Raw genomic sequence first — 27,400 nt, forward strand, 5'->3', positions numbered from 1 at the left:
TATGTTTGGCAGCATGAGTGAAGGATGCTTTGTTGCGAAATAAGAAGCCGATTCTAGATTTCATTTTGGATTGGAGATGCTTAATGTGAGTCTGGAAGGAGAGTTTACAGTAACCAGACACCTTGGTATTTGTAGTTGTCCACATATTCTAAGTCAGAACCTTCCAGAGTAGTGATGCAGGCAGGTGCGGGCAGCGATTGGTTGAAGAGCATGCATAAAACATTTAGGTCAACTTTATTCATATGGTATATAATATCTTTAGGTCAGCTTTATTCATATGTTATATATCTTTAGGACAGCTTTATTAATATGTTATATATCTTTAGGTCAACTTTATTCATATGGTATATATTATCTTTAGGTCAGCTTTATTCCTGGTGCACAGAGAAGGGTTAGGGTCCACACCAGTATCTCCATGTATTTTCTTGTGTTATGTCCCGTTTTTGTCCTACGCTGAATGACCACATTGGAAATAAGTGTTTACGCTTTCATGTGTGTTACGAATCCCTTTTGGCCCGACAGTCTAGGGGAGATGGTAACGAGACCCGTAACATAACTCAAATGCAAATTATAATAGTGAAAAAGTAAAAGTGAGAACGAAATAACCACAGACAACTAAATTAGAAAACACACGGTAATGGGGGGGAAGCAGGAAAAGGGGCTGAGCTGGACCCAAGGAAAGAAATAATAAGTATTCAAAAACATCCCTAAGCTAGACTAGCCTATTTCAACAGCTAACTAACTAACCAAAAATAGAGTGGGTGGTCCGCCCAGTTCTAACTAGTGTATTTAACAAAGTTTACCTACGGGTAGTGTATGCCCATGGGCGACTTGTCTTGGTTCCCCCTTTTCCCACCAGCAAACAAACACAAACACCATAACCAAAAACAATACTCACAGGTGAGGACAGAGTGATATGGAGGTGCTCAAACAAAAGATAGCTCAATACATAAAGAGCGATAGAGAGACATAGTAGGAGAGGGTGAAACGGAGCGATCTACAGACATATGGCATTTACAGAGAGATTGAGCTCTAGAGCAAACAAACAAAAAGGAACTGTGATTGGGTAGGAAAAAGGAGGTGTGTCTTCTGATTGATGATTGGTGACTGGTTGGGGAGTGATGATTTTCACCTGTGAGGAGAAGGAGAGAAAAGAACACAGGATACAAACACACAGGATAACTGTATCCGTAACAATGTGTCATCCTCTGGGTTTCTTGTATTTTAAAAACTGTTTTAAACTGCATATTGTTTTACCAAAAATAAAATGAATCAATTCATAAAGTGTTTAAATGATCTCTTTGAGTTGTGCTGGAGGAGTCATGCCCACTCTAGAATGTTATCTTTATGGCGTGTGTAAGCTGAGTCTCTGCCCCCAGCTAAATACATGTTCCAACATGTACGCCCTCTCTTATGTTTCTGACCTGTCTCTGCGCTCTACTGCACTGACCTGCTGTATGTGTCCGTCCGTACGTGTTCTCTCTCCAGTGCTGACCTGTCTTTCGACCTCCAAGGCTATGTGTTTATTCTGCTAAATGATGTTCTGACTGCAGCTAACGGAGCCTACGTCAAGCAGAAGCTTGACTCCAAGGTATGTAAGCAGCTAGCTGGACTAATGTGTGTGTGTGTGTGTGTGTGTGTATATACAGTGGGGCAAAAAAGTATTTAGTCAGCCACCAATTGTGCAAGTTCTCCCACTTAAAAAGATGGGGCCTGTAATTTTCATCATAGGTACACTTCAATTATGACAGACAAAATGAGAAAAAAAATCCAGAAAATCACATTGTAGGATTTGTAATGAATTTTTTTGCAAATTATGGTGGAAAATAACAAAAGTTTATCTCAATACTTTGTTATATACCCTTTGTTGGCAATGACAGAGGTCAAACGTTTTCTGTAAGTCTTCACAAGGTTTTCACACACTTGCTGGTATTTTGGCCCATTCCTCCATGCATATCTCCTCTAGAGCAGTGATGTTTTGGGGCTGTTGCTGGGCAACACGGACTTTCATCTCCCTCCAAAGATTTTCTATGGGGTTGAGATCTGGAGACTGGCTAGGCCACTCCAGGACCTTGAAATGCTTCTTACGAAGCCACTCCTTCGTTGCCCGGGCGGTGTGTTTGGGATCATTGTCATGCTGAAAGACCCAGCCACGGTTCATCTTCAATGCCCTTGCTGATGGAAGGAGGTTTTCATTCAAAATCTCACGATACATGGCCCCATTCATTCTTTCCTTTACACGGATCAGTCGTCCTGGTCCCTTTGCAGAAAAACAGCCCCAAAGCATGATGTTTCCACCCCCATGCTTCACAGTAGGTATGGTGTTCTTTGGATGCAACTCAGCATTCTTTGTCCTCCAAACACGACGAGTTGAGTTTTTACCAAAAAGTAATATTTTGGTTTCATCTGACCATATGACATTCTCCCAATCTTCTTCTGGATCATCCAAATGCTCTCTAGCAAACTTCAGATGGGCCTGGACATGTACTGGCTTAAGCAGGGGGACACGACTGGCACTGCAGGATTTGAGTCCCTGGCGGCATAGTGTGTTACTGATGGTAGGCTTTGTTACTTTGGTCCCAGCTCTCTGCAGGTCATTCAATAGGTCCCCCCCGTGTGGTTCTGGGATTTTTGCTCACCGTTCTTGTGATCATTTTTTGTGATCACAGTTGAAGTCGGAAGTTTACATACACTTAGGTTGGAGTCATTAAAACTTGTTTTTCAACCACTCCACAAATGTCTTGTTAACAAACTATAGGTTTGGCAAGTCGGTTAGGACATCTACTTTGTGCATGACACAAGTAATTTTTCCAACAATTGTTTACAGACTGATTAATTCACTATCACAATTCCAGTGGCTCAGAAGTGTACATACACTAAGTTGACTGTGCCTTTAAACAGCTTGGAAAATTCCAGAAAATTATGTCATGGTTTTAGAAGCTTCTGATCGGCAAATTGACATCATTTGAGTCAATTGTAGGTGTACCTGTGGATGTATTTCAAGGCCTACCTTCAAACTCAGTGCCTCTTTGCTTGACATCATGGGGAAAATCTCTAAAGAAATCAGCCAAGATCTTAGAAAGTCATCCTTGGGAGCACTTTCCAAACGCTTGATGGTACCACGTTCACGTGTATAAACGCCATGGGACCACGCAGCCGTCATACCGCTCAGGAAGGAGACACGTTCTGTCTCCTAGAGATGAACGTACTTTGGTGCGAAAAGTGCAAATCAATCCCAGAACAACAGCAAAGGACCTTGTGAAGATGCTGGAGGAAACGGGTACAAATGTATCTATATCCACAGAAAATTGAGTCCTATATCGACAACCTGAAAGGCCGCGTAGCAAGGAAGAAGCCACTGCTCCAAAACCGCTATAAAAAAGCCAGACTACGGTTTGCAACTGCACATGGGGACAAATATGTCCTCTGGTCTGATGAAACAAAAATAGAACTGTTTGGCCATAATGACCATCGTTATGTTTGGAGGAAAAAGGGGGATGCTTGCAAGCCGAAGAACACCATCCCAACCATGGAGCACAGGGGTGGCAGCATCATGTTGTGGGGGTGCTTTGCTGCAGGAGGGACTGGTACAGTTCACAAAATAGATGGCATCGTGAGAGAGAAATTATGTGGATATATTGAAGCAACATCTCAAGACATCAGTCAAGAAGTTAAAGCTTGGAATTTAGAATTCAAGGCACACTTAATTAACCAGCACGGCTACCACAGCATTCTGTCGCGATACACCATCCTATCTCGTTTGGTCTTAGTGGGACTATCATTTGTTTTTCAACAGGACAATGACCCAACACACTCCACATACTCCAGGTTGTGTCAGGGCTATTTGACCAAGAAGGATGCTGCATCAGATGACCTGGCCTACACAATCACCCGATCTCAACCCAATTGGTTTGGGATGGTTTGGGATGAGGTTGGACCGCAGAGTGAAGGAAAAGCAGCCAACAAGTGCTCACATATGTAGGAACTCCTTCAAGACTGTTGGAAAAGCATTCCAGATGAAGCAGGTTGCGAGAATGCCAAGCTGTCATCAAGGCTACTTTGAAGAATCTAAAATATATTTTGAATGCTTTTTTTTGGTTACTACATGATTCCATATGTGTTATTTCATAGTTTTGATGTCTTCACTATTCTACAATGTAGAAAATAGAAAAAGTCTTGAAAGAGGTGGGTGCAAACTTTTGACTGATACCGTATGTTGCACCTAGCTGGACTAATATATTTAGCACCTAGCATTCGGAAAGTATTCAGACCCTATCACTTTTCCCACATTTTGTTACGTTATAGCCTTATTCAAAAATGTATTACATTAATTTGAGCAATCGGGGGAGAAGGGCCTTGGTCAGGGAGGTGGAGGAATAATGGTTTGGGGCTGTTTTTCATGGTTCAGACTAGGCCCCTTAGTTCAATTGAAGGGAAATCTTAACTCTACAGCATACAATGACATTCTAGACTATTCTGTGCTTCCAACTTTTTGGCAACAGTTTGGGGAAGGCCGTTTCCTGTTTCAGCATGACAATGACCCCGTGCACAAAGCGAGGTCCATACAGAAATGGTTTGTCGAGATCGGTGTGGAAGAACTAGACTGGGCTGCACAGAGTCCTGACCTCAACCCCATCAAACACCTTTGGGATGAATTGGAACGTCGACTGCGAGCCAGGCCTAATCGGCCGACATCACTAATGCTCTTGTGGCTGAATGGAAGCAAGTCCCCGCAGCAATGTTCCAAGGTCCAGTGGAAAGCCTTCCCAGCAAAGGGGGGACAAACTCCATATTTTAATGCCCCTGATTTTGGAATGAGATGTTTGTAGAGCGGGTGTCCATGTAGTGTATGTGGAGATAATGGAAGGCAAGCTATCCTTCACATGTTATCGCTGGATACCAGTTAGTTTAGCTAATCAGACAAAACTTGTGACTGACGTTTTAACTCAATAAATTATCAAGGCTTGTACTCCAGTATAGCACAGGCAGGCTGAGATATGTTTAGAAAGTGACCCACTGTCACCCTTGGTGACTTCTGAATGAGAGTTAATTTTGGGAGTTGACATGAGATGAGGTTGGCTGTTGCACTCATATTACACTGTCTGCTAGCTTTCTAATTCACTTCATGCTACTGCTTTGACGATCTCTCATCACCACTAGTTCTACTACTAGTAATAGTATTCTACTACCATTTCTACCACTAGTTATACTGTTCTACCACTAGTTATACTATTCGACTACTACCACTAGTTATGCTATTCTACTACTAGATCTACCATCAGTTATACTACTAGTTATACTATTCTACTACTAGTTATACCACTTGTTCTACTACTAGTTATACTGTTCTACTACTAGTTATACCACTAGTTATACTGTTCTACCACTAGTTACTATTTTACCATCAGTTATACTACTAGTTTGACTGTTCTTCTACTAGTTATACCACTAGTTATACTGTTCTACCATTAGTTATACTATTCTACTACTAGTTATACTGTTCTACTACTAGTTATACTACTAGTTATACTGGTCTACTACTAGTTATGCCACTATTTATACTGTTCTACTACTAGTGATACTGCTAGTTATACCACTAGCTATACTGTTCTACCATTAGTTATACTATTCTACTACTAGTTCTACTGTTCTACTACTAGTTCTACTACTAGTTATACTGGTCTACTACTAGTTATGCCACTATTTATACTGTTCTACTACTAGTGATACTGCTAGTTATACCACTAGTTATACTGTTCTACCACTAGGTCTACTACTAGTTATACTACTAGTTATACTGTTCTACTACTAGTTATGCCACTAGTTATACTGTTCTACCACTAGTTATACTCTTCTACTACTAGTTATACTCTTCTACTACTAGTTATACCACTAGTTATACTATTCTACCATCAGTTCTACCACTAGTTATACTGGTCTACCACTAGTTATACTGTTCTACCACTAGCTATACCACTAGTTATACTGTTCTACCACTAGGTCTACTACTAGTTATACTGTTCTACCACTAGTTATACTGTTCTGCTACTAGTTATACTGTTCTACTACGAGTTATACCACTAGTTATTCTGTTCTACCACTAGTTCTACCTCTAGTTATACTGTTCTACCACTAGTTATACTGTTCTACTACTAGTTATACTACTAGTTATACCACTAGTTATACTATTCTACCATCTGTTATACTATTATACTACTAGTTCTACCACTAGTTATACTGTTCTACCACTAGTTATACTGTTCTACTACTAGTTATACCACTAGTTCTACTACTAGTTATACTGTTCTAGCACTAGTTCTACTACTAGTTCTACTGTTCTGCTACTAGTTATACTGTTCTACTACTAGTTATACCACTAGTTATACTGTTCTACCACTAGTTCTACTGTTCTACTACTAGTTTTACCACTAGTTATACTTTTCTACTACTAGTTATACCACTAGTTATACTGTTCTACTACTAGTGATACTGCTAGTTCTACCACTAGTTATACTGTTCTACCACTAGGTCTACTACTAGTTATACTCTTCTACTACTAGTCATACTGTTCTGCTACTAGTTATACTGTTCTACTACTAGTTATACCACTAGTCATTCTGTTCTACCACTAGTTATACCACTAGTTATAATCTTCTACCACTAGTTATACTGTTCTACTAGTTATACTACTAGTTATACTGTTCTACTAGTTATACCACTAGCTATACTGTTCTACAACTAGCTATACTACTAGTTATACTATTCTACTACTAGTTATACTTTTCTACCACTAGCTATACTACTATTATACTGCTAGTTATACTTTTCTACCGCTCGTTATTCTCCCGCAAGCTATGTTATACTGCCGCTAGTTATACTATTCTATTGCTAGTTATACTATTCTACTACTGCCAAAGTCATTTTTATGTACGGTTCTTTAGACTAATGATAACCCTACCACCATATATAGTGTTAGCATGCCATCCCAACAACCCCAAAGAGTTTGTTGTAGAGCAGTGAGCTGGTGACAGCTATATGCTGGCTAGAGAGGAATGTACCATCATGAATAACCCTCTCTGTTCTCTTCTCTGCCTCTTCTTCCCCTCCCTTCTCTCCCTCTCTTGCCCCTCTCTCCCTCTCAGGAGCTGGGGAAGTATGGCTTGCTGTATTATAATGCGTTGTTTATGATCTTTCCAACAATGCTGCTAGCTCAACTCACTGGAGACGTTCAGAGGGTAAGATCTGTCTGTCTGTGTGGCAGCAGTCTCTCAATGTGCTAATGTCATGGAGAGACTGAGAGGGAGGGCACGAGACAATTGGCAAAGAGGGCAAACTTAGGCAGGAAACGTCAACAACGAACAGTGAGCCGTCAACTCATGCATGAAAAAAATAACAATTAAAGAAAAGCATCTGTCGGTCATATTTTTAATCTGAGCCTAGAGAAAAGTATTTGTCCTCAGGCCTGGAGGGAAGCCAGTCATTTGGCTACCCAAGAGTGGTAAAGCAGCTGGTTTACACTGGTTCTAACAGCAGACCTATCAGCAAACTGTTGAAAATACAGTACAACACTATTTCTCTGTAAACAAATTAACAACAGACGTTCAACATGTACTTCTCTGACATAAATGTAAAATAAGACAATTGTGGGTGCTGTTCTGTTAGAGTTCAGTGCAGCCTTTGACAGTACTGACCATAACCTGTTGTTGAGAACTTGTTATGTGGATTCAGAGCTATCTAATAGAACTCAGAAGGGCTTCTTTAATGTGAAACATTTAAGGTGTAGTGTACCACAGGGCAGCTCTTCAACTCTGCCACTTTTTTATATTTTGGCCAATGACCTGTCACTGGCATTACACAAAGCCTGTATGTCCATGTATACTGACGATTCAACCATATGCTCATGAAGTCATCAAAACCCTTAACAGTTGCAGTCTGTTTTGGAATGGGTGCCAGTAATAAACTTGTCTTGAACATCTCTAAAACGAAGAGCATTCTATTTGGTGCAAATAATTTCCTACGTTCTAGTGGCTGTTGTACAAGTTGAGAGGACTAAATTACTTGTAAACTGTCATGGTCAAAACATATTCAATGGTTGTGAAGATGGAGAGCGGTCTGTCCGTAATAAAGAGATGCTGTGCTTTTATGACACCAAGTCCTGCAGGCTCTAGTTTTCTTGTCTTGATTATTGTCCGGTTGAGTGCTGCAATAAAAGACCTAGAACGCCCAGAACAGAGCGGCACCTCTTGCTCTTCATTGTAATCAGAGGGCTGATATAAATACTACAGTGCCGTGCAAAAGTATTAATCCCCCTTGGTGTTTTTCCTATTTAGTTGCATTCCAACCTGTAATTTGAATGGATTTTTATTTTTGGATTTCCGGTAATGGACATACAGAAAATAGTCCAAATTGGTGAAGTGAAATGAAAAAAAAAAAAAAACTGAAAAGTTGTGCGTGCATATGTATTCCCCTTTGCTATGAAGCCCCTAAATAAGATCTGGTGCAACCAATTACCTTCAGAAGTCACATTGCACACGGGTGGACTTTATTTAAGTGTCACATGATCTCAGTGTATATATACACCTGTTCTGAATGGCCCCAGAGTCTGTAGCATCACCAAGCAGACCAAGGAGCTCTCCAAACAGGTCATGGACAAGGTTGTGTTATAAAAACATATCAGAAACTTTGAACATCCCACGGAGCACCATTAAATCCATTATTAAAAAATGGAAAGAATATGGCACCACGTGGGGGCTGCCCACCAAAATTCACAGACCAGGCAAGGAGGGGAAAAAAAACAACTAAGATAACCCTGAAAAAGCTGCAAAGCTCCACACCGGAGATTGGAGTATCTGTCCATAGGACCACTTTAAGCCCTACACTCCACAGAGCTGGGCTTTACAGAAGAGTGGCCAGAAAAAGGCATTGCTTTAGAAAAAAATAAGCAAACACGTTTGGTGTTTGCCCAAAAAGCATGTGGGGGAGACCCCAAACATATGGAAGAAGGTACTCTGGTCAGATGAAACTAAAATTGAGCTTTTTGGCCATCAAGGAAAACGCTATGTCTGGTACAAACCCAACACCTCTCGTCACCCCGAGAACCCAGTGAAGCATTGTGGTGGCAGCATCATGCATGCTTGTGGGGATGTCTTTCATCAGCAGAGACTGGGAAACTGGTCAGAATTGAAGGAATGGTGGATGGCGCTAAATACAGGGAAATTCTTGAGGGAAACCTGTTTCAGTCTTCCAGAGATTGGAGACTGGGACAGAGCTTCACCTTCCAGCAGGACAATGACCCTGAGCATACTGCTAAAGCAACACTCGAGTGGTTTAAAGGGAAACATTTAAATGTCTTGGAATGGCCTAGTCAAAGCCCAGACCTCAATCCAATTGAGAATCTGTGGTAGGACTTGAAGGAGCTGGAGCAGTTTTGTCTTGAAGAATGAGCAAAAATCCCAAGCATATAGAGACATAGCCCAAAAGACTTGACTTTGGGGGGGTGAATAGTTATGCACGCTCAAGTTCAGTTTTTTTTCTTATATCTTGCATCTTCAAAGTGATAGGCTTGTTGTGTAAATCAAATGAGACAAACCCCCCAAAAAACGTTTAATTCCAGGTTGTAAGGCAACAAAATAGGAAAAATGCCAAGGGGGTCAATACTTTCGCAAGCAACTGTATGCATGCCAGTCTCTCTTGGCTAAGAGTTGAGGAGAGACTGACAAGAAAACATGCAATAATGGCTCCATATAATACTGTATCTCATATTGGTCAAATGAACAGTAAACCTGGTTTAAAAAAACAGATAAAGCAACACCTCTCCCCTGTTTGACCTAGATCGTTTGTGTGTATTGATATGTAGGCTACGTGTGCCGCTTTTGTAGTTATGTCCTTGAGCTGTACTTGTCTATTCATGTTTTGTGTGGACCCCAGGAAGAGTAGCTGCTGCTTTTGCAACAGCTAATGGGGGATCCTAATAAGATACCAAAAGAGTGCGAGACAGAGAGACAGTGTCTGAGAGAGTGGTAGAGAGGCCTGGTTTTCCAAACTCAGGAAGTGAAGAGGCCAGCAGCCAGAAACACACAAAGCTGCCATTATGTTGTTAGCTACTACTAAATACACTTTCTCTGCTGTCTTAATGATGGTGTATGTCTGCAGGCGGTGGAGTATGATGGCTGGTCAGACATCCTGTTTCTCAGCCAGTTCATCCTATCCTGTATAATGGGGTGAGATCCTGACTCTTAACCTCTCTGTTCTCTACCCCTCTTCCATACTCCTCTTCTGTCTGTTTTCTACCCTTCTGTGCTGTGTGTGTGATGACTTGTGGTGTGTTTGTATTGCAGGTTTGTGCTGATGTATTCTACAGTGCTCTGTACACAATACAACTCAGCTCTAACCACCACCATCGTGGGCTGTATCAAGGTAAGCTCCCAGAACAGAACCCCAGCCCATTAATAATGACAAGATAAAATGCTGTCTTACCCCTAACCCATTAATTATGACATGATAAAACGTTCTCTAATATTGACATAAAACACTAACCCTAACCTATCAATAATGAAATGATAAAACGTTAACTAACCCATCAATAATGACAAAAGGCTCTCTAACCCGCCGATATTTTCAGCTAAAAAAAATTGCGGCGTTTTAAGCATTCTAGTACAGTTAAACACACACACATGGACGCAGAGGTCCAAGGCACTGCATCTCAGTGCAAAAGGCGTAACAACAGTGCCTGGTTCGAATCCAAGCTGGATAACATCCAGCCGTGATTGGGAGTCTCATAGGGCGGCGCACAATTGGCCCAGCATCGTCCGGGCCGTAGTTGTAAATAAGAATTTTATCTTTTATATTGAAGGCAAATCGGAAATTCCACCATTGCGTCTAATCCTCATTGTTGCTAGCTTCACAACACATAACGCAGTCAAGTCAAGCCTCACTAGCCAGATGAAGCTAGCTGGCTGCTTAACCCTGTTGCCCAAAGCTAAAGTTATAAGTAGCTGGCTAGCTATTTATTTTTATGAACAACAAGTGGCAACCTAGCTAATACTTACTCACAAGGATTCCTAAATCATTGCTAAGAATAATGAAAATGACTGCAGTTTCTACTGATCATTGTTTTCAGGCAGGTTGTATTGGTGCTGGCCAGGTGCCAAGCTAAAGCTAGATACCCCAGAAGTTGTGGTCGAACAAATTATGCTTTATTACCAGCGCAGTATTGAAAACACATCGTTCGTGGCCGGTGTTTACTTTTCTGTACAGCTTTGACCCAAACGGCGTTCCATAGTATGTATGTCGTGACGCTATTACTGTGTAACATCTGAAAAATAGCACACTTGGTAGTGTGTCCCGGTGCTCGACCAGTCGGCGAAAGCCAACATCACCCACGACAGAGAACGGTTGATTGTCAAGGGCAATGAATTCCATTATCTTGGCATTAATTGATTTTGCCTTTTGTGTTGTCTCGCTCAAATGACTGCTCGATCCACACAGCAGACATTGTGTGGGCTAGGTTAGGAGTGCTGTGTAGCGCCATTACGTCACGTTATATAGGTATGCACGGTAGCTTTGACATCGGGCCGATGCCGTTAAGTTCACCAATATATTGTGCATCTCTAATAATGACATGATAAAACGCTCTCTAACCCATCAGTAATCACATGATAAAACGCTCTCTAACCCATCAGTAATCACATGATAAAACTCTCTAACCCATTAGTAATCACATGATAAAAAGCTCTCTAACCCGAACCTGTTAAGGACAAAACTCTTCTAACCCATTAATAACGACGTGATAAAATGTTTTCTAATCCATCAATAAAAGCACGAAACAAACACTAATCCTAACCCATTAATAATGACGTGATAAAATGCCCTAACCCATTAATAATGACACACGCTCTCTAACCCATCAATAATCACATGATAAAACCTCACTATAACCCATTAATATTGACAAAACGTTCTCTAACCCTAACCCATTAATATTGACAAAACGTTCTCTAACCCTAACCCATTAATATTGACAAAACGTTCTCTAACCCTAACCCATTAATAATGACAAAACGTTCTCTAACGCATCAATAATGACACACGCTCTCTAACCCATCAATAATCACATGATAAAACCTCGCTCTACCCCATCAATAATGACATGTTAAAATGTTTTTTTAATCCTTCTACTGTGTTCTTTCTCACAGAATATTCTAGTGACATACATCGGGATGGTGTTTGGTGGAGACTACATTTTCTCTTGGACAAATTTCATTGGTTTAAATATCAGGTATGGGCTGGATATATTTGGGCTTAAGTCACACAACAGCAGAAATAGTTCTTCATTTCAGACAGTTAATGGTGTGTGTGTGTGTGTGTCAGTATTGCAGGTAGCCTGGTGTACTCCTACATTACTCTGACAGAGGAACAGTCCAGTAAACCCTCTGAGAACGCCATGGAGATCAAGGGGAAAGTGGTGGTGTGACATCGGTATGCCAGAGGAAAAGTCACTGGAGATCCTTTTTCAAATGTTAATGGTACAAGAGAACATTCTATTTTTGGTACATGTTGTATTTATGGACTTAACAGCTGTGGTTACCATAGCAACCAACTGGACGCCCCACCATGGCAACAGGCTCCTCCCACTGGACATGTGGATTAGGAGGGTGTTGCTGGGGCAACATGATTTTAAAGGGTGCTTTTACTTAACTTCCTCATGTTTAGTCATTAGACGATTACATCATGGAGAGCACGGTCTTCCCGTTTTTGGTGAAATGGGTTCATGGGGATTGAATTCTCTCCTGATGTCAGAACCAAGCAGAATGTATGGAATGTTCCCTCAAACAGGAATGGTCCAATGGAATCTGAGGCAGTATTATGTGGGTGCTGGTATGTGCATAAGATGTTGTCCATCATACAGTTGAAGTCGGAAGTTTACATACATATACACCTTAGCCAAATACATTTAAACTCAGTTTTTCACAATTCCTGACATTTAATCCTAGTAAAAATCCCATGTCTTGGGTCAATTAGGATAACCACTTTATTGTCAGGATAATAGTAGAGAATCACATTCCCAGTGCGTCAGAAGTTTAAATACATTCAATTAGTATTTGGTAGCATTACCTTTAAATTGTTTAACTTTGGTCAAACGTTTCGAGTAGCCTTCCACAAGCTTCCCACAATAAGTTGGGTGAATTTTGGCCCATTCCTCCTGACAGAGCTGGTGTAACCGAGTCAGGTTTGTAGGCCTCCTTGCGCCCACACGCTTTTTCAGTTCTGCCCACACATTTTCTATAGGTTTGAGGTCAGGGCTTTGTGATGGCCACTCCAATTCCTTGACTTTGTTGTCCTTAAGCCATTTTGCCACAACTTTGGAAGTATGCTTGGGGTCATTCAACCCATTTGCGACCAAGCTTTAACTTCCTTGAGATGTTTCTTCAATATATCCACATAATTTTCCTACCTCATGATGCCATCTATTTTGAGAAGTGCACCAGTCCCTCCTGCAGCAAAGCACCCCCACAACATGATGCTGCCACCCCCATGCTTCATGGTTGGGATGGTGTTCTTCGGCTTGCAAGCCTCCCCCTTTTCCTCCAAACATAACAATGGTCATTATGGCCAAACAGTTCTATTTTTGTTTCAAACCGTAGTCTGGCTTTTTTATGGCGGAGCAGTGGCTTCTTCCTTGCTGAGCGGCCTTTCAGGTTATGTCGACTTGTTTTACTGTGGATATAGATACTTTTCTACCTGTTTCCTCCAGCATCTTCACAAGGTCATTTGCTTTTTGTTCTGGGATTGATTTACACTTTTTGCTCCAAAGTATGTTAATCTCTAGGAGACAGAACACGTCTTCGTCCCGAGTGGTATGACGGCTGCGTGGTCCCATGGTATTTATACGTGCGTACTATTGTTTGTACAGATGAATGTGGTACCTTCAGGCTTTTGGAAATTGCTCCCAAGGAGCAACATACTTGTGGAGGTCGACGATTTCTTTTGATTTTCCCAACCAAAGAGGCACTGAGTTTGAAGGTAGGCCTTGCACAGGTACGCTTCTGATAGGCTAATTGACATGACATAATTTTCCAAGCAGTTTAAAGGCACAGTCAACTTTGTGTATGTAAACTTCTGACCCACTGGAATTGTGATACCGTGAGTTAAGTGAAATAATCTGTAAACAATTGTTGTAAAAATTACTTGTCATCCACAAAGTAGATGTCCTAACCGACTTGCCAAAACTATAGTTTGTTAACAGGAAATTTGTGGAGCGGTTGAAGTACAAGTTTTAATGACTCCAACCTAAGTGTATGTAAACTTCTGATTTCAACTGTATCTGATAGGAAAGACTGTTTATATTGTCATTCTCCAGTATTTCTGAATTTCTGCTCTGGGTTTTATAAAGGGTTTGTATGTGTGACTGGGTCTCTGTAGAGGCAACTTGTGGTAATTATGTTAAGTTTATGATTGTCAAATCTTTTCATTTGCTTTTAAAAACAATATTATTGCACTTTTACCAGCTGTCGGTCTAGCTAGCCAATGTTGGGAGAAGGTGAACTATATATGCCTTACTGTGACACGCCATGTCCAGGGTTAACTTACCCTAAAGGCTTTCACGTCGCGCTGATTGTGGATATAGTGTTGGTGTGCCGATCATCCTCTGTAGATATCTGACTTGTGCTTCTACATGGAAAATCGGTACACACATTACGTTCAGAGGTGCTAAGTACTCTCTGCCACCAAACTCTATAGGTGTCTGAGCCCTAAAGACCAGAGGTTAACTCCACCCTCCATGTTTTCCTTAGATTTGAAGCATACAAAGACGTTTAAAGGTAGACTCAGCTAAATGTTGCCACGAGCAGCACCACAGATATTCAGATGCAAGACTTGGCTCTCACACAGTATGTGCACGGGTTTGTTTCATAACTCAAATTGAAATCTTCCGCTGCTTTATGTTCGCTGCATCTGTTAGTCTGAGACTGCCCTCATTTGTGATGACGTCAAAATGAAGGGTGTTGTACAAAACAAAGTCATCAGAGATTGGATCGTCTTTAACCGGGTATCGAAGCCAATGATGAATTTTCTAAACGCCGCTTTATCCACGTGTGTTCTTCGGGCACAACACCTCTGTCTCTGGGACCAATCAAAATGGTTAGGATGTTTGCTTTCTAGAAATCTTCGGGATCCAGGCTCTTCCGTTGGCGTGGCATTTGGCCGGCGCAAGAAGTTTGGGTAGCCAGGGCACCAAAACAGCACAGAAGTTGAGTCCGACCCACTATGCTGTTTAGTTTCTGCATGTACGACATATCGCTGAGTCTACCTAGCGCAAGCGTCACTTGCTCGTCTCATTGATTAGTGGGTCTGTTTTAACTGTAGCTGGCAGGCAACAGACAATACCTTGCTCTGGTTAAAGCTTTTAGAGTTGTTTCATAGTTTGGCTGTCAGAGGTTAACTTCTCCCCTAAGGGTTAAGGATGGGACTAACTTAACTCTGAAGGCTGTTTAATACTTAGAAACGTCAGGGTCCTTTTACATGCCATTACCCAACAGTCAAGTTGTCAGGTATGGCAATATTCACCATTTTAAAATAGCATTTTTGATATACCAATGTCTGCACTCCCCAAGGTTTTAGCTGGGTGTACTTACTTTTTGTTACTGATCTGTGAAGTAAGTTATGTTGATCACCAAACATGTCAAACTATCTTCAAAACCAGAACAATGATTTTTAACATTAAAAATACCTCATCTACAACCCTTGCAAGTATTTCAGTCCATAGTGAAATTGATCTTTTTGCTGTCTTCTGTTTATTGCAGACCACTGACAGTCAGAGGCTAAAAGCAGCACAGGGTCAGCCACACAGCAGCAGCAATCCTAATGTATACCTTCTGTTCCATGAAATGAACCCTCTCATCAGCAATCTCTGCAGGTCACTAAGGGAGGTGCGTGGATGTGGAACCCTGTGCGGACTTTCGATTGAAACCCGAGGTATACGTTAAAATAATTTTATTACTTACACTGGATTTATGTAAACAAATTACTAAAACCAAATAAAGTTAATGGAACTAACAATCACAAAAAAGCTTGACAGTCAGGGAGATTTACATTTCAAAAGCAATTAAGCGGTATTGATTTGTTAGAACACAGCATTAGCCATGGTAAATGAATTGCAGGACATTTTCTTTTAAGAATGCAAAATGTATTCTAACACCATGGAGAAATTGGCTTAAATAAAATGGGGGGCTCAAATTCAGCCACACCCACCACCCTTTTTGATCCAGAAAAACCCTGCATATTAGGGGTTAAATGTCTTGCTCAAGGGCACCTCAGATATATTTGATTAAAACACCCCAAATTAAAAGAAATCCACTCCTACATGTAACACCAAATAAATATATAGTACTAGTCAAAAGTTGATACCTACTGCTTCCAGGGTTTTTATTTTGTACTATTTTCTACATTGTAAAATACGTGTAGACATCATGTAACCAAAAAAGTGTTAAACAAATCTAAATATATTTGAGATTCTTCAAAGTAGCCACACTTTGCCTTGATGACAGCTTGGCATTCTCTCAACCAGCTTCACCTGGAATGCTGTTCCTACATATATGCTGAGTGCTTGTTTGCTGCTTTTCCTTCACTCTACAGTTCAACTCATCTCAATTGGGTTGAGGTTGGGTGATTGTGAAGGCTAGGTCATCTGATGCATCACTCTCCTTCTTAGTCAAATAGCCCTTACACAACCTGGAGGTGTGTTGGGTCATTGTCCTGTTGAAAAATAAATGATAGTCCCACTAAGACCAAACACGATGGGATGGCGTATCGCTACAGAATGCTGTGGTAGCCATGCTGGTTAAGTGTGCCTTGAATTTTAAATAAATCAGACAGTGTCACCAGCAAAGCACCATCACCTCCACGCTTCACAGTGGGAACCACACATGCAGAGATCATCCGTTCACCTACTCTGCATCTCAAAGGCACGGCGGTTGGAACCAAAAATCTAAAATTTGGACTCATCAGACCAAAGTACAGATTTCCACTGGTCTAATGTCCTTTGCTTGTGTTTCTTGCCCAAGCAAGTCTTCTTATTGGTGTCCTTTATTAGTGGTTTCTTTGCAGAAATTTGACCATGAAGGCCTGATTCACGCAGTCTGTTACTTGAATTCTGAAGCATTTATTTGGGCTGCAATTTCTGAGGCTGGTAACTAATAAATGTATTCTCTGCAGCAGAGGTAACTCTGGGTCTTCCTTTCCTGTGGTGGTCCTCATGAGAGCCAGTTTCATCATAGCGCTTGGTTTTTGCAACTGCACTTGGAAGAAATTTTCTGTATTGACTGACCGTTTTTTTTCTCTTTGCACCAAATAGGGCTATCTTCTGTATACCCCCCTACTTTGGTTCAAACGCATTAAGTTAATTTCTGGAATTTCTTTCCTTCTTAAGGCACACCTGTTAATTTAAATGTATTCCAGGTGACTACCTCATGAAGCTGGTTGAGAGAATGCAAAGCTGTCAAGAATCTCATATTTTGATTTATTTAACACTTTTGATTTCTACATGATTCCATGTGTTATTTCATAGTTTGTCTTAACTATTATTCTACAATGTAGAAAAGTCAAAGTGAAAAAAAAAAAATATACATCCCTCCATCTCTCCTAGTTTAATAAAATACATCCCTCCATCTCTCCTAGTTTAATAAAATACATCCCTCCATCTCTCCTCTAGTAGAATAAAATACATCCCTCCATCTCTCCTCTAGTTTAATAAAATACATCCCTCCATCTCTCCTCTAGTTAAATAAAATACATCCCTCCATCTCTCTAATAGAATAAAATACATCCCTCCATCTCTCCTAGTTTAATAAAATACATCTCTCCTCTAGTTTAATAAAATACATCCCTCCATCTCTCCTCTAGTTTAATAAAATACATCCCTCCATCTCCTAGTTTAATAAAATACATCCCTCCATCTCTCCTCTAGTTTAATAAAATACATCTCTCCATCGCTCTAGTAGAAGATTAAAATGGCTTGAAAAAGAACAAACCTGAGTGTTGCTGGACTTAACTACGGGAGGCTGGTGAGGGTAGGGCGGCTCATAGTAATGTGAATGGTATGAAACCATGATTTTAATGTGTCGATACCATTCACTCCAGCCACCCGTGGACTTACCATCCATATTTCCCCAGCCAATAGATACTGCAGATTTGGTAACTGCTATAGTGAAGTAAGGTTCTCTGCTAGGTAGTACAGGCTGTATGCATTGCAGGTAATGCAGCAGATGTTACACAGCGAAGACAACAGTCTGTAAAGCCACAGCCGACCAGACAGACGCCTGTATCTACCGTCTGTCTCACACAGCTTGGCGTAAGCCTCCCTATTGGTAGATAGACCAATGTCCTGGCCCAATCCTTGTGCTTGCTCCATTAGATGCATGTCTTCCATTATCTCTGATGTCATCTGACCGAACCACTGGGCGTTGACCGCTGCTACCGACACACAGGAAGTATACCCCAATCTACAGCGAGAGAGACAAAGTGTATCAATGTATGAAAGCAGCTGCATAGAGGAATGAGTCCCTGACAAGGTTAGAGATCTGGGGGAGAATCTCGATTGCATTCTCGTCTCTTCAAAACCCATTGAGAGAGCCAGAGGTCCCTCCCTTCGGACCTTCTCCAATGGGTTATGAGGTGAGGATTCTCCCACGGTCAGGACTCCTCATGTACCTGGAAGGTCTCCCTGGGAGAATCTGTTGCATACTTCATGTCCTCTCCTTTTCATAACCCATTGGAAGAGAAGGTCTGAAGGGAGGGACCTCTGGCTTTCTCATCCAATGGGTTTTGAGAAGGAGATGAGTATGCAATTGAAATGTTCCTTGTCATCTAGCAGGGTGGTAGGGTCAAGGGTTCGAGTTACCTGGAAGGCCTCTCTGTCATCTAGCAGGTCTGCAGGGTGGTAGACAGCGAACAGCGTCAGGTTGAGGAAGGCACAGAGAGAGCCCAGGTGAAGGTAGAACGGAACCAGTCTGCTCTGGATCAAACCAAATGTGTGTCTGTTCAGGTGGCTGTCCATCACAAAGCCTGATCAAAAACACACAGGAGCCCTATAGGAGTACTGTCCATCTTACACACCAACACACACCCTCTCACAGGGTTAAGGGGATCAGAGGTCAAGTTACTTACTTGATATGCAGGTAAACCAGATCTGCATGCCCCAGTAGGTGGACAGCAGCACCAGTTGCAGCAGTTTGGCAGAGAGGCTGGGATCCCCTTCAGTGGTCATTGTCAGTCCAGCCGTCTCCTTCCACCTTTCTCTCTGCCTGGATCCCTGTAAGCAGACACACAGGGTTATTTCTCTCTGACCCTGTCCCCCCACTAAGTCACCAGCAGTAGCAGGTTACTGGACCAGAGGGGAAAGTCTAGTTTCATAATAACAGCAATGTACAACTAGCTAGCTACTCAACTTAACTCTGTTTCCCTTGTATCTATAAGAATCTGACTACATGTTAATTACATTCTCTAGTTTGGAACGTGGCAATGTCTTGGAAAACGCACCTTTTTTATTTCACCTTTATTTAACCAGGTAGGCTAGTAGAGAACAAGTTCTCATTTGCAACTGCGACCTGGCCAAGATAAGGCATAGCAGTGTGAACAGACAACACAGAGTTACACATGGAGTAAACAATTAACAAGTCAATAACACAGTAGAAAAAAGGGGAGTCTATATATACATTGTGTGCAAAAGGCATGAGAAGGTAGGCAAATAATTACAATTATGCAGATTAACACTGGAGTGATAAATGATCAGATGGTTATGTAAAGGTAGAGATATTGGTGTGCAAAAGAGCAGAAAAATAAATAAATAAAAACAGTATGGGGATGAGGTAGGTGAAAATGGGTGGGCTATTTACCAATAGACTATGTACAGCTGCAGCGATCGGTTAGCTGCTCAGATAGCAGATGTTTGAAGTTGGTGAGGGAGATAAAAGTCTCCAACTTCAGTGATTTTTGCAATTCGTTCCAATCACAGGCAGCAGAGAACTGGAACGAAAGGCGGCCAAATGAGGTGTTGGCTTTAGGGATGATCAATCCAGTGATGGGAGATGTCAGTGTACTAATTATGCCAACTGACAAATCAAGATGATTAAAAACGAGGAGCATTACAATGAAACCTTTTTATTGATCTAGTCACTGGTGCTTCCTGCTTTAATTGTCGTTTGTAAGCAGGACTCAGAAGGATAAAGTCATGGTCAGATTTTCCAAATGGAGGGCGAGGGAGAGCTTTGTACGCGTCTCTGTGTGTGGAGTAAAGGTGGTCTTGAGTGTTTTTCCCTCTGGTTGCACATGTACCATGCTGATAGATATTAGGTCAAATGGATTTGAAGTCCCCGGCCACTAGGAGCGCTGCCTCTGGATGAGCGTTTTCCTGTTTGCAAATGGCGGTATACAGCTCTTTGAGTGTGGTCTTAGTGCCAGCATCGGTCTGTGGTGGTATGTAGACAGCTACGAAAAATACAGATGAAAACTTTCTAGGTAGATAGAGTATCTCATGATAAGCTGTTGATCACACTACCTCAGACAGGCAAAACCTTGAGACTTCCTTAGATATCGTGCACCAGCTGTTGTTTACAAATATACATAGACCGTCACCCGTTGTCTTCCCAGAGGCTGCTGTTCTATTCTGCCGATGCAGTGTATAACCCGCCAGATACATGTTATTCATGTCGTTGTTCGGCCACTTCTCAGTGAAACATAAGATATATGTGCTTTTAGCATGTCCAATTTATTTTCCAGAGATTGTACGTTGGCCAGTAGTACGGATGGCAAGGGCAGATTAGCCAATCATCTTCAGATCCTCAAGGCACCCCGATATCTTTTCCGTCTCTTATCTCCTGTGAATGACGGTGATGGGGGCCTGTTCAGGTGTCTGGAGTAAATCCCTCTTGTCTGACTCATTTAAGAGAAATTATTCGTCCAGTTCAAGATGGGTAATCGCAGTTCTGATTTCGATAAGATATTTTTGTCATACGAGATGGTAGCAGCAACATTATCTACAAAATAAGTTACAAACAATGCTTAGAAAACAAACAAAATAGCACTGTTGGTTAATTAAGAGCCCATGAAACGGCAGCCATCCTCTCCAATGCCATCTTACATTTATGTAAATGTAATATTTGTTTATTTTATTAGCAAACATTTCTAAAAACCTGTTTTTGCTTTGTCATTATGGGATCTTGTATATAGATTGATGAGGGGAAAAACAAATAAACAATTTCATCAGTTTTAGAATATGGCTGTAACCTAACAAAATGTTGGAAAAATTCAAGGGGTCTGAATACTTTTCCAAAGGCACTATACGCTGCTGCAACTGTTCATCTGTATTCAAAGGCACTGTACGCTGCTGCTACTGTTCATCTATCCTGTTGCATAGTCACTTTATCCCTACCTACAGTACCAGTCAAAAGTTGACACACCTACTCATTCAAGGGTTTTTATTTTTAATATTTTCTACATTGTAGAATAATAGTGAAGACAAACTATGAAACAACGCAGTAACAGAAAAGTGTTAAGTCAAAATATATTTCGTATTTCAGATTCTTCAAGGTAGACATCCTTTGACAGTTTTGCACACCCTTGGCATTCTCTCAACCAACTTCACCTGGAATGCTTTTCCAACAGTTCCCACATATGCTGAGCCTTTGCTGGCTGCTTTTCCTTCACTCTGCGGTCCAACTCATCCTAAACCATCTCAATTGGGTTGAGGTCGGGTGATTGTGGAGGCCAGGTTATCTGATGCAGCACTCCATTACTCTCCTTCTTATAGTCCTTACACAGCCTGGAGGTGTGTTGGGTCATTGTCCTGTTGAAAAACAAATGATAGTCCCACTAAGACCAAACCAGATAGGATGGCGTATCGCTACAGAATGCTGTGGTAGCCATGCTGGTTAAGTGTGCCTTGAATTCTAATTAAATCACTGACAGTGTCACCAGCAAAGCACCATCACACCACCACCTCCACGCTTCACGGTGGGAACCACACATGCAGAGATCATCCGTTCACCTACTCTGCATCTCACAAAGACACAGCGGTTGGATCAAAAAAATCTCAAATTTGGACTGATCAGACCAAAGTACAGATTTCCACCTGATGTCCATTGCTCGTGTTTCTTGACCCAAGCAAGTCTCTTTATTAGTGGTTTCTTTGAAGCAATTCGACCATGAACTGATTCACGCAGTCTCCTCTGAACAGTTGATGTTGAGATGTGTCTGTTACTTGAACTCTGTGAAGCATTTATATGAGGTGCAGTTAACTCTAATGATCTTATCCTCTGCAGCAGAGGTAACTCGGTCTTCCTTTCCTGTGCCGGTCCTCATGAGCCAGTTTCATCATAGCACTTGATGGTTTTTGCAAATACAACTTGAGAATCTTTCAAAGTCCTTGAAATTCTCCAGATTGACTGACCTGCATGTCTTAACATTCTGTATACTCCCCTTGTCCTAAGGGTAAAAAAATGACCCGCCTTCACTAAACCCCTAAAATAAAGTAGCTTAATTGAATTTTAAATCCCAAATCTATTTTGCATGAAGAAACAACCCGTCATTCTTCAAACTTTGAATATCTGGGTTTTCCCTCTTCACAATGCAGATTAAATGCAGTCTACACCACTCGTTTTTTTTAACACACCTATCAATAGTTCTTTACTAAAGTAGAGTTGTATTATTATTTATTGCTTAAGGTACTGCATAGGTGTAAACTTGTGTGCAAGAGACAGCACTTGTATTGCCTAAGAAAGAAGCAGAAATGTGAAAAAGTAGTCTTGATTGCATTTTATTGAAGGGAAACAATAAGTCTTGAACTTTTTTGGCAACATAGTGATACTGTACAATGAGGAATTCAACTACAAAATACTAGTCTTCTCACATTTTTTAACCATTGCCCCCACCCACAAGGTGTATAAACAATAAATTAGAACAAACTAGATACAAAAATGTGAACATAAATCAATGAACTCTACTTAGCACATGTAGGAAAGTGTGTGTGCATGGACTTTGCAGATGTATTTCTCACATGTGCAGCACATAGGACTGTAAAGCAAATACTTCGGCTCTCCTTTCTTTGAATGTGTGGGGTTACAAGAGCCTTTCCCAGCTGCTCCAGGAACATCCTCTTGTTCCACTTATCAGGCATCCAGGTAGGGTTGATCTTGTTCCATATCATGAATGCATGAGGACACATCAATGATGTTATGGAAGATGACCAGGGGCCAGCGGGCAGTTCCAATCACCTTGTCCACACCTCTTTTGTTGTGGTTGTAGTCCAGGATGATGTCTGGCTTCCTGTCCTTATGATCACCATATTCTTGTTCCTCTTTGCGAGGTAAGAAACTAGAGTGGTGGTGAAGGCAAACTTCGATGAGAAGGCCTCTCTCCCCCTTGTTGTGAGGAGTGCAGGCTTGTTCTTTCTAACTGGGCCAACCATGGTGATCTTCTTCTGGAGCTGCTGGCTGAGTTGATAAGAGGTGAAGAAATTGTCACACGTGACATTGTGTCCCCTTAGTCCATCTGTCACACCAAGCACAACCTGCATCACCTGGTTCTTCTCCGGGCCTCCACTGGTCGGCTTCCCTGTGTAGACTTGCATCTTCCAAGCGTAACTGAATTGTGTGTCACAGGCCACCCATATCTTGACTCCATACTTTGCTGGCTTGCTGGGCATATACTGCCGGACAGGACAGTGACCTTTAGACAAGAGATTACTGTCAGTAATTAGTTTCAGTGTCACAGAAAACAATCACTTAAATCAATGATATTACAGCAATACATAATAAAATTAACAGTGAATCACATTACAGATATGAAAATAAAAATGTACCTCTGAATAGAACCAGTTGCTTTAGGCCCAGGGTTGTAGAGGTATGGCAGACACTCCACCCACTTCTTATGGCTGCCAGTTTGACTCTCACACCTTGACTCAGTTAACACATTTTAGCATTCTTGAGACCGTGTGAAAGACTGTGGCATCATGGCACGGAAAATCGCCCTTCCACTCTCTGCATCCCAGAGACTACATGTAGCCTCGCCTCGGGACTTATACACACCCGCTAAGATTAGCAGCCCTATGTAGACACGCAGGTCAATCTCATCCATCCTTTTCGAGTTGTCTCCAATTTTGTCATTTCCAGGATGATTTTTTTCGATGGCTGGTGTGAACATGTAGAATGTTGAGGTAATGTCCTGGGCAACTGCATGCCTTGTGGGCCCTGGGGCCATCCTTATGACATTTGTGCTGCCTTCCTGCCCTGGTTGTCATATGGTGAAAAGGACCATGTTATTTTGCTGTTCTTTGACAAAAATGTATCTTTCAGCTTGGGGGATTTCTCCACCTGAAGATGATGCATCGTGCTCTGGGTTGTATTCTTCCCCATCTTCTTTAGATACCTCTTCTAAACCATTGTTTTCTTGTTTCTCCTGGACATCTGAAGAAAATAAAAATCAGATCTACGACCTGTTGGGCACTGAAACGTTGCACTCATGGCTTCAGCAGAGAGAGAACTGGAGGGACTGTCATCTGCAGCACCTTTATAGCCTCTGACTGCATTCACCATTAGCAAACAATGTTTAGTTAGACAATTTCAGACTAAGTTCAATCAGTAGCACACAATCTCAATTTCTCATTGTTGGTGTGTAAATTATTTTATTACTACGGGGACAAAAATGACCCTAAGAATCTTTGTACCCTGGTGGTGTACAGCTTTCATGGAAATATGAACAAAGGCAATGTTTCACTTTTTCTAATGTTGGGGTCACTCTAGGAAAAGTCAACTAATTTCAAGTTGAAAAAATACAATTGAGGGGTTTTTCTCTGCTGTTAAACATAGTGGCGGGTAATTTTTGATACTTAAGACAATAAAAGGACTAATTTCTCTTTGCTAATTTGAGTTTGCCATAATATGGACTTGGTCCTTTACCAAATACCTTCTGTACCACCCCTACCTTGTCACAACACAACTGATTGGCTCAAATGCATTAAGGAAAATTCCACAAATTCACTTTTAACAAGGCACATCTGTTAATTGAAATTCATTCCAGTTGACTACATCATGAAGTTGGTTGAGAGAATGCCAAGTGTGTGCAAAGCTGTCAAGGCAAAGGGTGGCTACTTTGAATAATCTCACATTTAAAATATATTTTGATTTGTTTAACACTTTGGTTCCATGTGTTATTTCATAGTTTTGATGTCTTCACTATTATTCTACAATGTAGCACATGACTGGTGCTGTATACGTTATGTAAAGTTACATATCGGTACTGGTACCCAGTATATATAGCCATGGTATCGTTAGTCATTGTGTATTTATTCCTCATTTTATTTTTTTCCTCTCTGCATTGTTAGGAAGGGCACGTAATTAAGAATTTCAAGTCTGCAGCGGTTGTTTACAAATGAAATTCGTCTCCCTGATCTTGGAAAAGCCGCGTTGTGACGAGAGTAATTAAAGTGTAGTCCGATTCTTACGGCTATTTCCCAACAGCTTTACACTGTTGTGTCCCTTGATTATTTCGACCCCAGAACCATGTGTTGTTGCCATGCTATGTTGTTTTAGGTCTCTATGTAACGTTAGTGGTGCCTCTTGTCGTAATGTGCGTTTTGCCCTATATTTTGCATGTAGGATTAAACCTACATAAAAAAATATTTTTTTTTATGTAGGTTTAATCCCCGTCCCCGGAAAAAGGCATTTTTTGTAGGCCGTCATTGTAAATAATAATGTGATCTTAACTGACTTGCCTAGTTAAACATGTGGATTTTTTAATCCGTCTGACAGCATATAACATGACTAACTAACTGCAGACATACTTAGCCCGCAAGGTGGTTACAGCATGCTACATAGTTAGGCAGCTAACGTTAGCCGGCAAGCCATTTGATCAGTGTGGGGTGGGGGGGACATAACAAGCCAGCTTCAATGTCACCTTCAACGAACTACGTTGGCTAGCTACTTGTTGTCATGTTTCAAAAGAGGTACTGTAGCTGCTAGCGAACTGCTGCCTGCCTGGCAGCTTAGCTAGCCAATTGTGAGAAGTCAATACAGGCTTGCTAACTAGCCACCTAAATTGTGCAAAGTTGTCTAATCGTGCATAAAGATTTCAATAATTTGTAATCAGTGCTTTTCAGGATAACGTCCATTAATCTCTATTTAGGAAAAATGTTTTATTTCAACAGCACCTCAAATAGCTACCAGTTTGTTGCAGTCTTGAAAACGACACCTTTCCTTGCTGACTGGAGACAGAGGCGCTCTTCTTCTTCGTTGGAGATGGGTCTGCGGATACGACTTTAAGGTGCACTGCCACCTACTGTACTGAAGTGTGAGGCCAGTCACGGCCAACCCATCTGAATTATTCTTGTTCGTAAAATGAAAATAAATATTAATAATTGCACCACCAACTAACCCTACACCTATACACCACGATTTCATAAAAAAAAACTACACTCATTAAGAGTTTGGACACACCTACGCATTCAAGGGTTTTTCTTTATTTTTTACTATTTTCTACATTGTAGAATAATAGTGAAGACATCAACTATGAAAGAACACATATGGAATCATCTAGTAAGCAAAAAAGTGTTAAACAAATCCAAATATATTTTAACGACCCTGGGCCGCTACAATATTTTATATTTGAGATTATTCAAAGTAGCCGCCCTTCGCCTTGATGACAGATTTTACAGTGTTCGGGAGCTGCCAAGTTGCAAGCCTATATTGGAGTCCAGAATAGCGACACTGCCCTCTGGTGTTTCAATTAAGAACTGTCATTGAACCCATTGAAAATAGGCGATCTCAGCGGAGAAATATTGTAAAACATATTTTTTTAAACGACGAAATAGAACAAACGTAAAATTATTACAAATGAGTGCAGAGAATGAAGAAATTGCAGAAACTTCTGAAATGGAGAAAGTGAGGAATTAGATGAACATTCTGAAAATGAAGGAATACAAGGAATGAGGAAACAAAAAAATGTATGTAGAAAATGGCAACCATTGGTCGAGTACTAGAGTTTGAGGCTACAAAAGAGGATTTTGATTCCCATTTAGAGCGTTTTGAGCGTTGGCTGGATGCAAATTAAATCAAAGATGGGAAGAAAGCAGACGTATTTCTCAGTGGTTTGGGTCCAACTGAGTATGGATTGCTGAAAGGTCTCATTGAACCAATAAATGCAGTGGAGTTGACCTATGCAGGTCTGGATATTTATGGATTTTTTTTGATTGCTCTAAGACCCACATTGGTGTCAATGTTGGTATACAAGGAGTCAATATCAATTGAAAAAAACACAGTTTCTTGAGGCACACTCATTTCTTTCAATTCTTTCACAAATTCATACGTATCTTTAATGAAGCTTTGATGTTTCCGTGACAGAGGATTTATTAAAT

At 41.1% G+C, this 27,400-nt stretch overlaps 2 protein-coding genes across 8 annotated transcripts in view; one reads left to right on the forward strand and one right to left on the reverse strand.

The window, feature by feature from the left end:
- Positions 1–16,349, forward strand: part of LOC139409605 (nucleotide sugar transporter SLC35D2-like) — a 51,749-nt gene extending 35,400 nt beyond the window's left edge. For 6 of the 7 annotated variants that reach the window (XM_071155032.1, XM_071155031.1, XM_071155027.1 and 3 more), the window contains 6 exons: positions 1,489–1,591; positions 7,143–7,235; positions 10,153–10,220; positions 10,338–10,416; positions 12,195–12,277; positions 12,370–15,738. In XM_071155032.1, the coding sequence (XP_071011133.1) occupies positions 1,489–1,591; positions 7,143–7,235; positions 10,153–10,220; positions 10,338–10,416; positions 12,195–12,277; positions 12,370–12,472 (529 nt within the window). In that variant the 3' untranslated portion in view covers positions 12,473–15,738. Of the gene's footprint in view, positions 1–1,488; positions 1,592–7,142; positions 7,236–10,152; positions 10,221–10,337; positions 10,417–12,194; positions 12,278–12,369; positions 15,739–15,800 lie in introns of those variants that run through there. The other variant, XR_011634434.1, reaches the window with a different exon arrangement.
- LOC139409607 (transmembrane protein 205) lies at positions 15,769–26,281 on the reverse strand. The gene is given in 6 exon segments (XM_071155033.1): positions 15,769–18,479; positions 18,481–18,497; positions 18,896–19,059; positions 19,162–19,306; positions 24,363–24,455; positions 26,211–26,281. Coding segments are annotated over 5 exon segments (651 nt in total). The 5' UTR covers positions 24,405–24,455; positions 26,211–26,281; the 3' UTR covers positions 15,769–18,196.
- Positions 26,282–27,400: the final 1,119 nt, after the last annotated feature.

This window comes from Oncorhynchus clarkii, chromosome 5 (assembly GCF_045791955.1).
Source record: "Oncorhynchus clarkii lewisi isolate Uvic-CL-2024 chromosome 5, UVic_Ocla_1.0, whole genome shotgun sequence".
In the NCBI taxonomy this organism is placed as follows: Eukaryota; Metazoa; Chordata; class Actinopteri; order Salmoniformes; family Salmonidae; genus Oncorhynchus; species Oncorhynchus clarkii.